General features: G+C 47.7%; 1 protein-coding gene across 1 annotated transcript; it reads right to left on the bottom strand.

Annotated features, from left to right (window-relative positions):
- Positions 1 to 91: 91 nt before the first annotated feature.
- On the bottom strand, positions 92 to 14,938 carry tcea3 (transcription elongation factor A (SII), 3). The gene is made up of 21 exons (XM_066716316.1): positions 14,715 to 14,938; positions 10,844 to 10,906; positions 9,866 to 9,971; positions 9,411 to 9,534; positions 9,067 to 9,138; positions 8,489 to 8,560; positions 8,208 to 8,371; positions 7,886 to 7,919; positions 7,656 to 7,751; positions 7,276 to 7,341; positions 6,849 to 6,914; positions 6,069 to 6,134; positions 5,837 to 5,893; positions 5,270 to 5,341; positions 4,858 to 4,935; positions 4,500 to 4,672; positions 4,334 to 4,390; positions 3,618 to 3,772; positions 2,920 to 3,066; positions 2,322 to 2,393; positions 92 to 1,945 (listed from the first exon to the last, which is right to left on the bottom strand). The coding sequence occupies exons 1-21, from the start codon at positions 14,781 to 14,783 to the stop codon at positions 1,937 to 1,939; spliced, it is 1,818 nt and encodes a 605-aa protein (XP_066572413.1). The 5' UTR covers positions 14,784 to 14,938; the 3' UTR covers positions 92 to 1,936.
- Positions 14,939 to 14,946: the final 8 nt, after the last annotated feature.

Below are 14,946 nucleotides of genomic sequence, written 5' to 3'. Positions count from 1 at the left end.
TCCCGTTTTTCCATCACATACGTGTAAAACCTTTGATAATTAACGAGTATATTCGGTTGGGCACTGAAATGAGGAACTCGACACACTGACACAGACTTAAAAGGGTCTTTATTTTGTTTTCATTCTTAGTTTTTTTGTGTGTTTGTTTTTTTTGTACAAAACTGTAAAAAGTCTAAGAGCACTGCTCGCCACCCCTCCGCTTTAGTGCTTTGAGGTGGTTGTCATCTCATCCGCATCAAATCTTTTTCAAATTACTTTGCAAAAATTGGTTAAAAAAAAAAAATACAAAAAAAACCCACAAAGAAAACTAAACCACAACAAAAAAAGTCATACATTTTCCAGCATTTGCAATCCAGGACTTTCCTGAGTTCTAGTTTTCCATCTGATTTTTATTTGAAACGTTTTTTCTCTGTTTCAGTTTGGGGGTTTTAGCGGAGGACTGTTTCAGTGGTTCACTTTGCACGACACCTGCAGTCAGTGAGGGGAAAGCTGTGGGAATACTAGACCTTTTCTAGCCGCACCAGCACCCTCATTTAATCTGTGCGTTAAGAATGCATGCGATTATTTCAAAGCTAAGTGTGAGATTTACCAATACAGACGTTTGCTTGAAATCATGGATACGTCTACGCGCACAACCTAGCAGTAGAAAAGGGAGACGGGGCAACTCGGAGACATTTTCTGTCATCTGTAGTGGGAGCAGGAGGTTTACAGTGTCTCCAGCTAGCAGGACATCCCTGATCCCAGAGAGCTGCATCCCCAATGATGCAGGCGACGCGCTGGTCCACACGGAGAGTGTTGTCACTCTGTCCTCCCCGGTGGAACTGATGTCTCGCTTGTGGGCTGCGAGTCATTTCTTTGCACCAACTAAACAATGTCTAATTTCTAGTTTCAGCTAGTATAAACCATTCAGTAGTCTGAAAAAATTAAGTTTCTTGGCCCTCTTTGCCATTACGCAACTTTCTTCCCAACAGAGCAGCACATGTGCACTTGGCCTCTTAAAGGGATATTTTCTTACCATATATGGTTAATTGAGGACAGTTCTGTATGCAAATGATCACAAGCAAGGAGATTACGCTCAATCGGTATTGATCAATATTGATTACTTCCTCGTATGGGTACGAGTCGTGTAGCATGTTAGATAAATCCCACTGTGCGTAAGAACGCTCTAAAATTCACCCGTATGACAGAATTTACAACTTTTTCTACGCAATGTTGATAAATGGGGGCCTCGGCTTCTAAAATCTAACTTTTCGCTTGGCCTATCCCCCGCCAGCGGGCCGGGCGTGGATTGTACTGGATGCACTCAACCGGCTTTGCATGATGAGGAGAGAGACCACAATAAAGGCAGGAACGCCACCAGGTTACTCTCTTTAAAGAATGATAAATAAGTTAATGAAAGGGTGAAAAGTGTATGCGGGCTCGGCTCTAGTGGGCGATCTAACGGCAAATCTGAGTGAAGGCCTTTACTAGTACGGCCCTAGTAGTAACAACCTCATCTGAAGCACCGAAATCGCGGAATTTGAAGGGATTTTTTTTTATGCTTCATATGAGGCTGGTGTGAATAAATGAGACTTGGAGTCAAATTTGTTTATATCGGTGGCTCCCAGCCCTGGTCGTGGGGGAACCCCTGCCCTGCTGGGTTTTCAGAGGACCCCCCCCACCCCCCATCAACTCCCTTTGCTTGCCTTGCCTAGTCTATATCACTAGCTTGGGAAATTATACTTGCATTAAAATGACTCGAGACCCTTTAGAAGCACATGCGATTGAAAATAAAAATCTCCTCTTAAGAATTCAAGTATAAATTAAAAGCACTATACAACAGCTAGCCTTGGTATTTCACTCGCCGATGCTTCTCTTGTGTATGTACACAGTGGAAATGATTTGTATAAAACTGGGGGGGTTCAGTGGGATCACGGGCTGCGGCCGGGACTTCCTCTTAGCAGAACTGGAGGGAAGAAAGAAAGGAAACAAACGCACATGGGTGACGGGACTGAGCAGGGCAGCCTTTGAGTTTCCAGTCAAGCTTGGTTAGGAAAACTTAACTGTATCCAAAACACAGTGAGCCGGACTCTGCTCTCTACTGTAACTCCGAGCAAACTGACACGTATGCACATTCAACTCCCCTCCTGTCCCCGTTAGTAGTAGACCACAGCCTGGGAGTGTAACTCAAACTGCCACAGGGCACAGGCTTGTAATTTGCGGTGGGCAAGCAGGTCAAGGTTTTGATTGGGTATCGAAGAAGAAGGTTCTTGCAGTGTCTGGGTTTTCCTGACTTCCCATTCAGCTGTGATTTTTAACCTCTCGCTCTCTCTTACTCTTACCTTCCAGCGGTTTCCACACTCGTTGCACAGCACAAAGGTGGTCATGGGCTCGTCAGCGCTGCGCGTCTGCACCTGCACACAGAGATGGAGGAGACGCGCGTCACACACCACACACACTCCCCGTCACTGGCTCAACACGGTCATCACAACAAGGTTATGGAAAGGAACGGGGGAAAAGGTTAAAGACATGGAGGAAAGCTTCAATTTAATGGGTGGGAGTTAGGGGTTGGGGGGGATACGTTTCAAGAGATCTGACGGGACGATGCCATGATTCGATATGAACATCAGTGTCAGCGGGTGTTGAAGCTGCTTAATTCTGGCACATTGTTTATTTCAGGAAGACTTGTCCGTCTGAGGAGGCGCTGCTCTACCCTGTGGCAGCTGGGGACCGAAACCAGGAGGAGGAACGACCGGAAACACGGCAGCAAAGGGGCTTCTGCCTGCATGCTGACAGGTACTGTGAGTGTAGGACGTGTCCGAGTCTTTTCAATGCAGGTCAGGAAAATTAACTCGGCACTTTGCGCGCAACGCAAGCAGTGCCAGCTCCGGCAGTTTTGCCGCAGGGCGGACGGTGTGCCGCTGTGGGCCACAGGCTGACCTGGTTGTAGGTGCAGTTCTTCTTCCGGCACTTGCCGCACTGCAGCAGGTCTGTGGTGGTGCCGCCCGTCTTGGCCATCTGGTGCTCCCGAATGGCCTCCTGCGTCAGGACGTTGCGCAGCTGCTTCAGCTCGGCACTGGCCATCTCCTGCGTGTGGAGAGAGAGCGCGAGAGCGAAAGCGAGAGCGAGAGAAGGGAGTTAACCTCGACAATGCACCCAGACACACACGACCCACCTAGTCACGCTAGCACATGAAGAAGAGACTTGGAAACACACACAAACCCACAGCAATGCAATTTAAAAAGTCAGCTTTGTTCTAAGACTTCTTGTGTTTCCGTGTCATAAGTCAAGACCCACAATCGCTTGGGGAACTGTTTTGAAATTGAAAGATAAGAGAAACGCACAAAACGGTTGGAATGTGTGCATCTCTATCTGTCCATGTATACCCTCTTCCATTCCATGGTTTACTACACTGTAGAAGAGAAGAAAACACACAGTAACACTTAAACAGCTTAAAGGGAGGCTGCAGTTGAAGGTTTTTGGGACACTTTACACACTGACATCCCTGTGCGCTATCAAAAGGGAAGTAAATCTGCCAACCGTCACTGTGTCTGAACGCAGCCCTGAGCTCTGAGTCAGACCCGTGTCCCTGCCCTCCGCGTCCGGTCGGTGTGCCGGCGGTGCAGACGGGCTCTCACCTCTGCGCTCATGCTGGCGATGCGGCGGAGATCGATGGCGCCGCGCAGCACGTTGCGGCGCAGCTCGGGGTTCTTGGGGTCCTTCAGGTTGCTGATGCGACTGCGCACCCTGTTCTTGTACTTCATGTCAGTAGCTTTGATCTCCTGGTAGATATGTGGGGGGATTGCTAAGGAACTGTCCGTCAGGTCACAGCAAAGACACGCGAGATGTCGCACGTACAGTACATTTATAAAAGGCTAATGTGATGTTACATTTAAAACTCCTCCTTTTTTTAATTTAAAGATGGAAAACCAAACTCTTAATGGTACATCATTTAAAAAAACTATTTTCATTTGCTCCTACTGAACTTTAGATAAGATCAGGATTTCTATGAGGCTTCCCTACTTCTTTGCATTTTTGACCTCCTTAGGTAAATGGTGAGTTAACTGAGCACAGTGCCAAGCCTTTCTGGGCACAGGCCTTAACGTTTAGCGTTTATTATTTCTCATTACTCTGGATCTGTAAGGACAGGCTTCCCCTGACCGCTGTGAAAACATGGTGTGATGAAATAACAAACATTCACTTCTCTTCCCCTGTATTGAACCACCTGTTTTTATTGCCAGTGATGAGATTATGTTAATGTACTTCCAACTTCTGGGTTGAATCATTATATACAAATCCGTTTTCTTTGTTTATTTATTGCTTGTTTGTTTTAGCAGACACACGCTAAGGATATGATCTTCGATTTCAGCCGCCATTGAATCGCAGTTTGTGCCGAAGACTTTGAAGTCCTCTGAGGAGAAAACAAAGGCAGTTTAGCACGTGTGGAAGGTGTCACAGTATCCACAATCCCAGCCACTGGCGCTACCTCGTGCTCCTTACGAGCCCCGTCTGCAGCTCACCGTCGGTACGCAGCGCCGCGGACAGCATCTCCACACACTTGTCCCGAACGGAGTCTCCGGTCAGCAGGTGGGGGGGGAGCGGCCCCCCTCCGGGGCTGAAGGAAGGGGACATGGGGCTGGTGGGGGATGTGGGGGTTTTCGGGGTCTCTGCCTTCCCTTTATTGCTGTTAACTCTGAAAGAGACAGTCGCAGCCAAAATCAGGAAGGAACAGACACAAACCCAATGCGATGTGGTGGTCTCTAAGGGTTGAAGTCAAGGGTGTATGGTTGGGGTAAAGCTGAGGTCCTAAAGGCCAGCAAGTTCAATAGCAGCTTAAAATCTGGGAGAAGTCATTTAGAGCAGAGGGAACCACCGTACCGTTCATCTCTGCTGTCTGTGGAGCCCTTCCTGTGTACGGGAGAGAGCTGAGAAGACTTGGAGCTCAAGGAATCCCTTCTGTACACGGGCGAGAGAAGCATCGATGAACACCTGGGTCATATGGCTCGGTCTACTCAAGGTTAGTTTGTCAAAAGTCTTGGAATTCTTGGTAAGATAAAACAACGGAATGACGTCATATTTGCCTCCTAATATCTACAGAAATTAACCCCGATGTAGTCCTGTCACGTGCCTTTCATCAATAACCCAGACTGATTAAAATCATGCCAGTGTCTCACCGGTGGCCGTGTTAAACATAACTGATAAACATCAATGTTTTTCCGACAGCAAATCAGATGCGTCAAAGCACGAGCAGCTGCTGACTATTTAGACACTGCTGGGGGGCTGCCCTCACCTTTCGCCTTTGATGTCGATGGAGAGCTTCTTGGGTGGAGGTGAGGAGTTGGACATGGCGTCTGAGTCTCTCCTACGAACAAAACCAGAGTCGGCATCAGTACAGGTGAGAGGGGTGTGACTCCCAGCCCTCCACAGACTCCCGAGGGGTGAATCCACACATAGCCTTGAGTGGGACGTCCCAAAGCTGTGTGACATTGTCCCCCCATTGCAAAGACACCCCCAGATCCATCCCTGTTTATCATTCCACACAATACCTGGCTAGACGTCCCCTTTGCAGATTTTGTTAACCAGCATGTATGTGTAAAACTTTGACCTCCCAGCGAATTACAAATGATAAAATTTACTACTATTAACCAATCAAAACACTGATTTCAGGGGTCAAAATTTTGGTTTGGTCTGGGCCTAAGTCTATGTCCAAGACCAAACAACAACGATAAAGCTCTGGAACCACATGACCCGGTTTGTTCTAGGAGGGATCGTCACTCTAGGGGACGACTCAGTTGGACATTAGACTTAATTACTTAATTAGAGCATACTGGAATTAGTAATAATGAAAAAAAAGTACTTTTTTGGTGGTGGAGGTGGCGGCGAACTGTCGGTCTTAGAATCGGATGACTCTCTTCTGTCAACAAAGGAGATAATAGAGACATGCGGTCAATCTGTATGGCACAAGACCAGCATCAAGCAAGAAACTGAAAGCTGGTCCAGGGTGGTAGTTGCCCATCAGCCAGCATTACCACCATTCCCAACACAGAAAACCTGAGACAGATGCTTACTTTGCATGCGCAGTGACGTACCTGTTGGATTTAGCGTCGGTCGAAGGCCGCTTCATGGGAGGAAGAGGTTTAGACTCGCTGTCCTTTCTGTGTGATGAGAAGAACCAGTTTGTATACAGACTAGGCAGGAGGGCAGATGGGCTACAGACACAATACCAGGTTAGTGGCCCAAGAACACGTGTGCAGTAAACAGAGTAGAACTATCACTGCCTCCTCATATGCAGGAAACCAAGCTCTCATCTTCTCAACCTGTGCCTTTTAAGTTGCCCGTTTTTAGAAATCCCTCGCACGACTCGTCTCTTCTCTGCTCATCTGCAGCGTATCTTCGATGATGAGCTGATGGCATCTGGTGTCAACTCCCACATGCGTTTGGGAGCAGGAAAAGCATGGTATGTGGACACTGCACTCATCTCAGGGTACTCAAGTTTCTGTAAAAGTTTCTCTAAACCGCATCGGCCAATACACTGGGCCCACATACATCTACAGTCCGGTTCCTTTGCAAGCCATTTCAATCACGGCCAAGCAAAGCCAACAGCCAGATGCATGTTGCTGGAATCCACAGAATAACGGTCGAGATGTCATTCGGTGGTGAATATCGAACTGTGCCATTCTCTACCTGCTTTAATATGCTTAGTCTTTGCTGCAATCGTTAGCCTTGGCTTCGTCTGGCCGTCCGCAGCATGCAGAGCTCTGGATACCACAGCGGTGCAAGCTAGCGGAGCTGCGCTGTTAGTACAAACCCATTGGCACCGGCACACAGCACAAACACGAAAAAACAAACGTCTGAGTGATCATCGCAACCTGTCTCTCTTGCCGTCCAGGGTCGGTCGTTTGGCCGGCAGTGATCTGGAATCTGTCGAGTCTTTTCTGAAAACGGAGGGAAAGACTTTCAAGAACCAGGAGTTCATCCCAACGCACAGAAACCCACCGGCCTCACCTACTGGACCCGTGCCTTAATCTATAGTCATGAACTGAGCTGCAGTCATTTTGTACACCGTTCATCAAACTCCCAGGCAAAGGAAATATCTGAATTTTCTCAACAGTGGCTGTGATAGACACAATTGTATATTAATGTGTTACTAGTTTGCTCAGACTACAGTGACTTATTTTCTGAGATGTTGAAGGGCTCTGTGGCAGCGGTCAGAAGCTGTACTCGGGAATTTCCGCAGTGCAGCCCGATCAGTATTCATGCACAGGACACACACAATCCATGCCAGGCATTTCCAACCTGTCTCTCTTGCCGTCCAGGGTCGGTTGTTTGGCCGGCGGCGATCTGGAATCTGTCGAGTCTTTTCTGAAAACAGAGGGAAAGGGTTTCTAGGACCAATAGCTCGACCCAACGCACAGAAATCCACCGGCTTCACCGTCCTGTGAACAACCAGAGATGGGCGGCATCCAGACCAAGCAATGAACTAGTTACGGGTAAGCCGAAGTTATGAAACGCAGAAAGAAAAACTCATTAACTTCTGTGCTAAAACCTACTCCTCTCCACAGGTTAGTTGATGCTGAGTCTATAGCAGGATTCGGGGCACCGTGGTGAGTTTTGTGTGCTTTTATTGCAGCCACGCAGGTGATCACAAAAGCCCACAGGCCGGGGCGAGTCCTGACCTTTCTTTCTTGGCGTCTGGGAAAGGTCGTTTTGGCGTCAGTGGCTTGGAATCGGTCTTCGGGTCTCTTCTGGAAACGGGGGAAAAGGTTTGGTTTCTTCAGCACCGTGTCAAAAACAAAGCAGCTCATAAAAATAAAAGGCAAGTCCAGGCAAGTTGTGGGTTTGGTCCACCACACTAAGCACATGCAGACATAGTCCAGAAAGTTTCAGCTTCTGTATTAAGCGGTGCCTGGAAAGCGTGTCTGTTTCAAGCTGCAAGACATCTGGGACACGGTCAGGAGTTCAGATGGGTCATGCAAAATGTCTGACATACATGCCAACACCTTTTCCTAATCAGCCCAAGAGCCATCAATAGGTAAGGAAATCGTCTGAAACAATACTAGGCCAGCTGGATACACTGTTTCCTAATCAACATCCTGTGCAGATTTAAGACAGGCAGCATGCTCCTCTTCACAGACACCACTCATGGCTCTCAGAGCAAGCCGGAACTCGATTAACACCACCATGCTTTATTTACAGGCAGAGAGAAGGAAATGTCACAACAGATTAGCTCTGTGAGGAGTGAGACACAAGGCAGTTCTGCAGCCAGTCCAGAACGGGATTAGAAAGCCACCAAACATGGGGGGGAAAACATATTCCTTTGCCTGACCTATCTCTTTTGATCTCCAGTGACGGCCGCTTTGGGGAGAAGGGTTTGGAATCGACCGCATCTTTTCTAGAAAATGGGAAGGAAAACTGAGCTGAGCTTCTCTGGGTCTGTGTGTGTCATCAGGTGACACAATGACATCACAGCTGCACAATGACATCACCGCACACAAGCCATGGCCCTGACCTGTCCTTCTTCACCTCGGTAGGCGGCCGCTTCGGCGGAGGGGACGGAGGTTTGGATTCCTTCGAGTCTTTTCTACGAGAGGAAAGCAAAAGAGCCGGCTCTGAAACGGGTTTCCTGCCCTGACTGACGGCCCAGAAATAAATTTCCGACCGTTTACATAATGAGGTCTTGACCTGGAACCCCTTGGCGATCATGAACACAAACACTCAGTATTCCCACTTCACTGCCCACCAGGATGTAGTTTCTCTTTAAAGTTAACCCAAATGTCGATGCTTGTTTGTTTTGGTTGGTTTGAAAACAGGCGGTATATATTAAATAGGGTTCTAAATGATTAAATCCATTGTATTGTAATCCTTATTGTATTGTAGAAAAACATGACTTGGCCATAGAACTTCAACACAAAGTATTTCCCAGTTACAAAACAAACATTATAGGTTCAGCTATTAAAGTAATTTTAGTCACAATGACGTTACGAAGCCTTTGAACTACAGCTTTAAAGTATTTCAAGAAAGTTTTCGTTTCTTCCTGGGGGTGTGTCTACAGCGGCCCACCATGACTCCACCTGACGGGGGGCTCACCTCTCTCTCTTGTGGTCGCTCGTGTGCTTCTTCGGCGAACCTGCACTGGGTTTGGAGTCCAGCGAGGGTCTCCTGCATAAACACAGAAACAAACAAAACGCAGCTGAAACAGGCGCTGTTCTCACAGAGGGAATGGCACCAGGTGTGCTTCAAAACACCCTGGAGTGGGTCTTTAAACCGGCCACTCCTGACACACTTCAACACGGCACGAGTTCAGATCGCATTCAGCGTCACAGTGTGCTTTTACTCCCGATAAGAAAACAAAGGTCAATCCTCCCCCACTCCTACACTGCAGACTGCAGCACGACTGACGACCGGAGCATCGCCCTCGCCAGTCTCCCTACCTTGCCTCTTTGTCCGCCAGGGGTTTGGCGGGCTGGCTGGCACCCCCCACGCTGACCGGCTTACTGGGGGCCATCTCTCTGTCCCTCTCGCTCGGACCCTCCCCTTTCTGAGATCCGGAGGATTCTGGAAGACACAGGCTTCGAGTCAGAGCCTGGCTGCAAATCGGTGATATCCCTTTCTTACAAATAATTAACATACGGTTAATTATTTAATTTGAGCCGGAGCACAGAGTGGATCTGGAGCAGCCCAAAGTGGAGAAGTGCAGATATTTTTTAATACATGTGAAGAACTTCAGTTTCATCTCCACAAATCACCACAACTCCTCTGAATCCATTTATTTCCCATTGTACTCCTGCTGGATCTACCCACTCGTCTATTGACGAACGGCCTCCTTTTCCCCAAATCACAGCCTTCACGTGGAGCTGTGTTCTCATACGTGGTAGCTATACTTTACCCAGAAGCCTCTTCCAGTTCTTGATGAGGATTTTGGCCAGGCCGATGACCTCCTCGTCCGTGCAGTGCTTTCGTACTCCGTTCACCGACATCCCGATGCGCGTGGCCTATAGGCAAACACACACACAAAGGGATGGGAACAGCATTAGGGCCTCCCGCGTCACTGCAGAGTGGCACAGATAGTCATCTCGGGGGCCTCCTCTCACTTGGCCGTTCTCTAGCTGGGACTGTTTATGACACACGGTACAAAATCCATCCAAGGAGAAATCGATGGCCAGACTGACTCTTCAATGTTCAAAACTGAATCTCTTTCACACTTACATGATATCCCTTATGCCAGTTTACTATGCTAAAGTGACCTCAATATGTCTGTAGCATTTACATGGTTTGCTGGGTATTACCTTAGTTTTATAGTGGTTTTCTATCGATTCAGCTTGACGTCATTGTGCTTTACTTCACTGGACCATTTTAATTCCTGCTCTCCTGTAGCAATCAGGCCTTAGAAACATGTACTTTGGTATAGCATGGTATTCCTGTGCTCCTTTCAATCAAATACTCATTTTGTGCATTGGTCTTTTAAATAAATGTACCTTCATGTCATATCTAACAATGAGGTTAGTAAGATATGAAGGATGAAACCCTGCTAGAGGCCAACATGATTCACGGGAACCAGGCGGATTAAGAAACTTGAAGATACACTGAGCACAGATCGGCTGTTTATCTAAGAACAGGAAAAGCTTGATGTGCAAAATTGTCTGCTGGAGCCCTAACAGGGCTTCAATTCTAGTTTTTTTCTCCCCAGAATTACGACGGCGTCTTTGTAATCTGAGTCGCCTCCCAGTCTTGTCTGAACACGCAACTGCGAGCAAAACTATCCTGGCCTCGACAGCTGTATGTCTCAGGGAAGCAGCTCTCATTCTGAGATCCAGGATGCTCGAGAGACGTTGTTCAGACACGGGAGGGTGGTGGAGGTCAGTACCTGCAGCAGCTTTAAAGTCATGTTGTAGTTCTTGAGTTCCTTCAGCAGGTCCAGGGCCCCATCCTGTGAATGAGAAGAACGTGTCAGATCCGGAGAGAAGACTGAATGGGCAACAGTCTCTGTCTGTGCTTGACAAATCAGTGGCAACGTTAGTAGTGACAGCAGTATTTTTTAAGTAGTATCAAGGCCAATTCACACTGCCACAACAATGGCCAACACAAACAAACAAAATCCAACAGCCAACAGTTGTTCTGTCGGGTTGGTGCGATATGCCTTTGTGTTTGTTGGAATCGTTTTTATCCCTGATTAAACTTGCTCAATCTGCGTATGTTGGTGTCGTGTTATGTTTGACCAGTGTGCTAATTAACATACGGTTAATTATTTGCTGTAGTTTTCCAACAAACTATGGTGTAGTGTCACCAGTGTCCATAACAATGGGCTAGGTTTCACTGCCAACTCTATGGAAACCAAAGCGTGCTGGCGGGGGGCCGTTATTATCGCATTGTTTAAGACAAGATGGCAAAATTGTGGACTTCGGAAAGAGAAGAAACGTCACTGCATGACCAGTACCTGAGCACAACTGTCTTTTTGTCTTCCAACAAAAGCCACCTCTGAGGGTCCGATGAGGCACCTTGTCCCCCACTGTGGAAGCCTGATGAGGCACAACCCTCCTCCAGGGCACCCCACCACGGAGGGCTAACTGGGCACCCACACCAAGGTCTGACGGGCCATGCCACCCAAGGGCTGTTGATGATCCAACCCCCCGACCCCCAACCAGAGGGGAGAGCACAGCCAGCAGCACCGACTAAGAGCTTTCTGATCTCTTGCTGCTGTAATAACTATACAGCCTGGAGGGGAAGCGGCCATTAGGCCTGGGCCTTAAGCTGTGGACCCCCAGAGATTCATTTTCTCCTTCATGCCATCCATAGGAGTTTTGTTTTTGTCTCCTCCGTCCCTAAATGGTTTATTTAAATTAATTTATTTTAGGTCACTTAAACTGATAAAGGTCTTTTTATTTTACTCTATTGTATTATTTATGTATTTTTATCTGTTGTATGCTTACCAGTCTGTAAAGCGCTCTGTGGCTACCTTGTGAAGGGCGCTATACAAATAAAAATTTATTGATTGATTGCCACTGCCCTCGGGACTTCAGGTGGGTCACTAAGTTATTGTAGACTACTTCACTAACGTTGACTTATTTCAATAACAATAATGTTATCGTTTTAACCAATGTCCTGTATGTATTTGATCTATAACTTCAGTTGAACGGTGTTAGTAGATTTGAACATTGTAGCTGACGTTACTCCATTCAGTTCGGAGCAGCCGTCTGCCGCTACTGTCAAGCTGCCCGAAAACAGTGTTGCAGTTAATGTTGTACAGCTTTCTGGTTAATGTTAGGCTAAAGATCCAGATAGCAGTCGACCAGATACAGCCCTTAGATTGGTATCAAGTTTGATATAGCTAAGGCCTAAGTGAAACTGGTAGTGCTGGGACATAAAAGACCATTGGGGCCGTGTGTAAAGGCCTTCAGACAGATAGTATTTGGACTTGGGTTGTTATAAGTAGGCAGTGTTTTATTTACCTTAATAACCATATTTGCTATATACCATACTGCATAATAAGAAGGTTAATCAAAGTCTATAACATTGATCTGAAAATCAATTTGAAATTGAACCAACCTGTTCAATTTGGTGCCAATCTTCATACGCATAGATGACTAATTTAATTTTAAATACCGTCACTTTCATGGTTTTAAGAACTAAGAGAAAGTTTCCCAAACCTAGATGCAGGCATGTTAGTTATAGCTCTTGTGGATCTATCCTCTCTGAACCCCTGATAGTGCCGCGTCTCACTGTGAGCCCAGGGCCCGCTGTCACGGCTGGAAGGGCTGCTGTCTTTTGAGGAGGCCTATAATTAGTCTTTGGCTGCCCTTTGTCGGATGAAATTCAGAAATCAAATTCCCAACAGGAGATATTAATAACCTGGTCTGAATCTGGCTTTTAGTGAAGCACGCTCCCCGAATAAGAAGTGATGTCAGGCTCCTGTCATCGTTTCAGGAGGAGCACGCTGAGGAATCGAGTGTCCCGCCCCAGGGTTCAGACCTTCACTTCGAGTACTGGAGACCGGGTTCGACTTGGATGTCTTCTGAAGCACGAGGACGGCCGAGATACTGAGGACTCGGGCAGCCCTGTTTCCCTCTGGGTGTCATTGTGTGTTCAATCCTTATCTTTGCAAGAAACACAACGATAAGGATTGCACACACATTGACACCCAGAGGGAAACCAGGCTGCCCGAGTCCTAATCATATGCACAAAAACCGAAGCACGAGATCAGTTTGAGGTAAAATCCCAGTTAACGAGGGACGCCCGGCACAGCATGAAATCCGAATGTAATGTGTTGACCAGCAGAATATCAGAATATCCAACAGACATCCAGATGTGATGTCAGGCTTCTACACTGAAACCATTAATAACTGTAGTTTATAATTGACAATAATCCATTAACAACACAAACTGAGTGAGGTACAATGAGGATCTTCTGTGCTGCTGGGTGGGATGTTATTCCATAACCTAAATAAATTACCCACTTAACTGGTCAAAATTAATTATTTCAAGTCTAGAAACGTTTCGTTCATGTTTTAATTGTATCTTGTTTCTTTTTAGTTTTCCGTTTCAATTTATTATCCGGCTTTAGTTTTAGTTTCACTTAACAATTAAAGTTAAGATGTTGAACACGTTTAAGTGTGTTTGTTTCCTTTTGGTTCAGAATTGAGCTCCTGCTTAACAATGTTGGGGGGGTAACTACTGTGTAAGCTGCAGTTTTAGCAATGCAACTACAGATTGTACTTCTGTAGACTGCCACATTACTGTAAGTAAATACTGTGCAGATTGGGGGACAGTGTGGTTAATTGCGGGTCTTGTTCTCAAAGCGCCTCAAGCAGAGAAAGGGAACTGGTCCGTTGATTGACAGCAGCGCCAGCCAATGGGGAGCAGCTCTGCAGAGGGCCGCTCACTCGCAACTTTGTTTCTCTGTGACGCGGTTTGTGTTGCCAGTTGGTTTAGCGACACGTGACTGTGTCCATTTCAGATCGGGGTTTTCTTCATGATAGCAATATGAAGGATCACGGTTGGGATTGTGTAGATCCGGGGGGGTGGCGGACACAACTGCCCCCCCAGTGAAACTCCTTCACCTCCAGCTCCACATAAAGGTCTCCGTGCAGGCCGGGGGCGGCGACTGGAAACAGGCTGAGCATTGCGACAGTGACAGAAAGTGTCCATATTCGTGTTTCTGTCTAATGGGAGCAGCTTCCTGTGTTCATATCTGAATTAAAATGCTAATAATGCTGTTGATGAAGATTGCACTTGGTGTGCAGTGTGTCGCTGTTTGCGCAGTCCCACACACGACCTTGCACGGCCGCGAACAGCAGGTCGCCCTCCTGCAGCGCAGACGTCCGCAGCTCTGCGCGGCTCCACCAATGGGAGCGCCAGGATTGTGCAGATCTGCGCTGCATGAACGCGGGACCTGCGGTTATTTCGAGACCGGGGTGGTTCTGGTGCGTGGTGTGCAGTCCGCCGCGGCCCAGTCCCGGGGGCTTCAGCCGTCCTTCGCGGACACGGGGCTGCACGGGCGACGTGTGTTCAGGGCAGCGGACACCTGTTGCGCATGTTTTCAACACAACTGCGCAGCGCTCAACACAGCGGTGTGTTACACACTGCACAGCCACCCGAACAGCGGAGCGCTAAGAAACTGCGTCTGAAGTCAAAGTGAATAAAGTGCACGACTACACGCACACACACGCACACACACACACGCACACACGCACGGCCGACAGCCCCAGCAGCGTCGCTCGGTGTCAACATGTTTTCCTTACCATGCACTTTCTAGACACCATCTTGTCCAGCCTTTTCGCGATCCGAATCAGGTCTTCCTCTCTCGTCATAGTGCTGTCTGTGGCATGAAGCGAGCGTGTTCACACTCGGAAACACTTAATGTACAAAACCTAAATAAAGCCGAAATAAAACCGAAATGTTCCGAAGTTTGTTCCCCTGGTGGGCGGCGCTGGCGGGCGGCGGGGGCGGGCGGCGGGGGCGTGTCTCCGGCTG

This window comes from Amia ocellicauda, chromosome 11 (assembly GCF_036373705.1).
Source record: "Amia ocellicauda isolate fAmiCal2 chromosome 11, fAmiCal2.hap1, whole genome shotgun sequence".
Lineage (NCBI taxonomy): Eukaryota > Metazoa > Chordata > Actinopteri > Amiiformes > Amiidae > Amia > Amia ocellicauda.
Note: the sequence above shows the minus strand (reverse complement) of the source record. Positions and strands in the feature narration are given on the sequence as shown.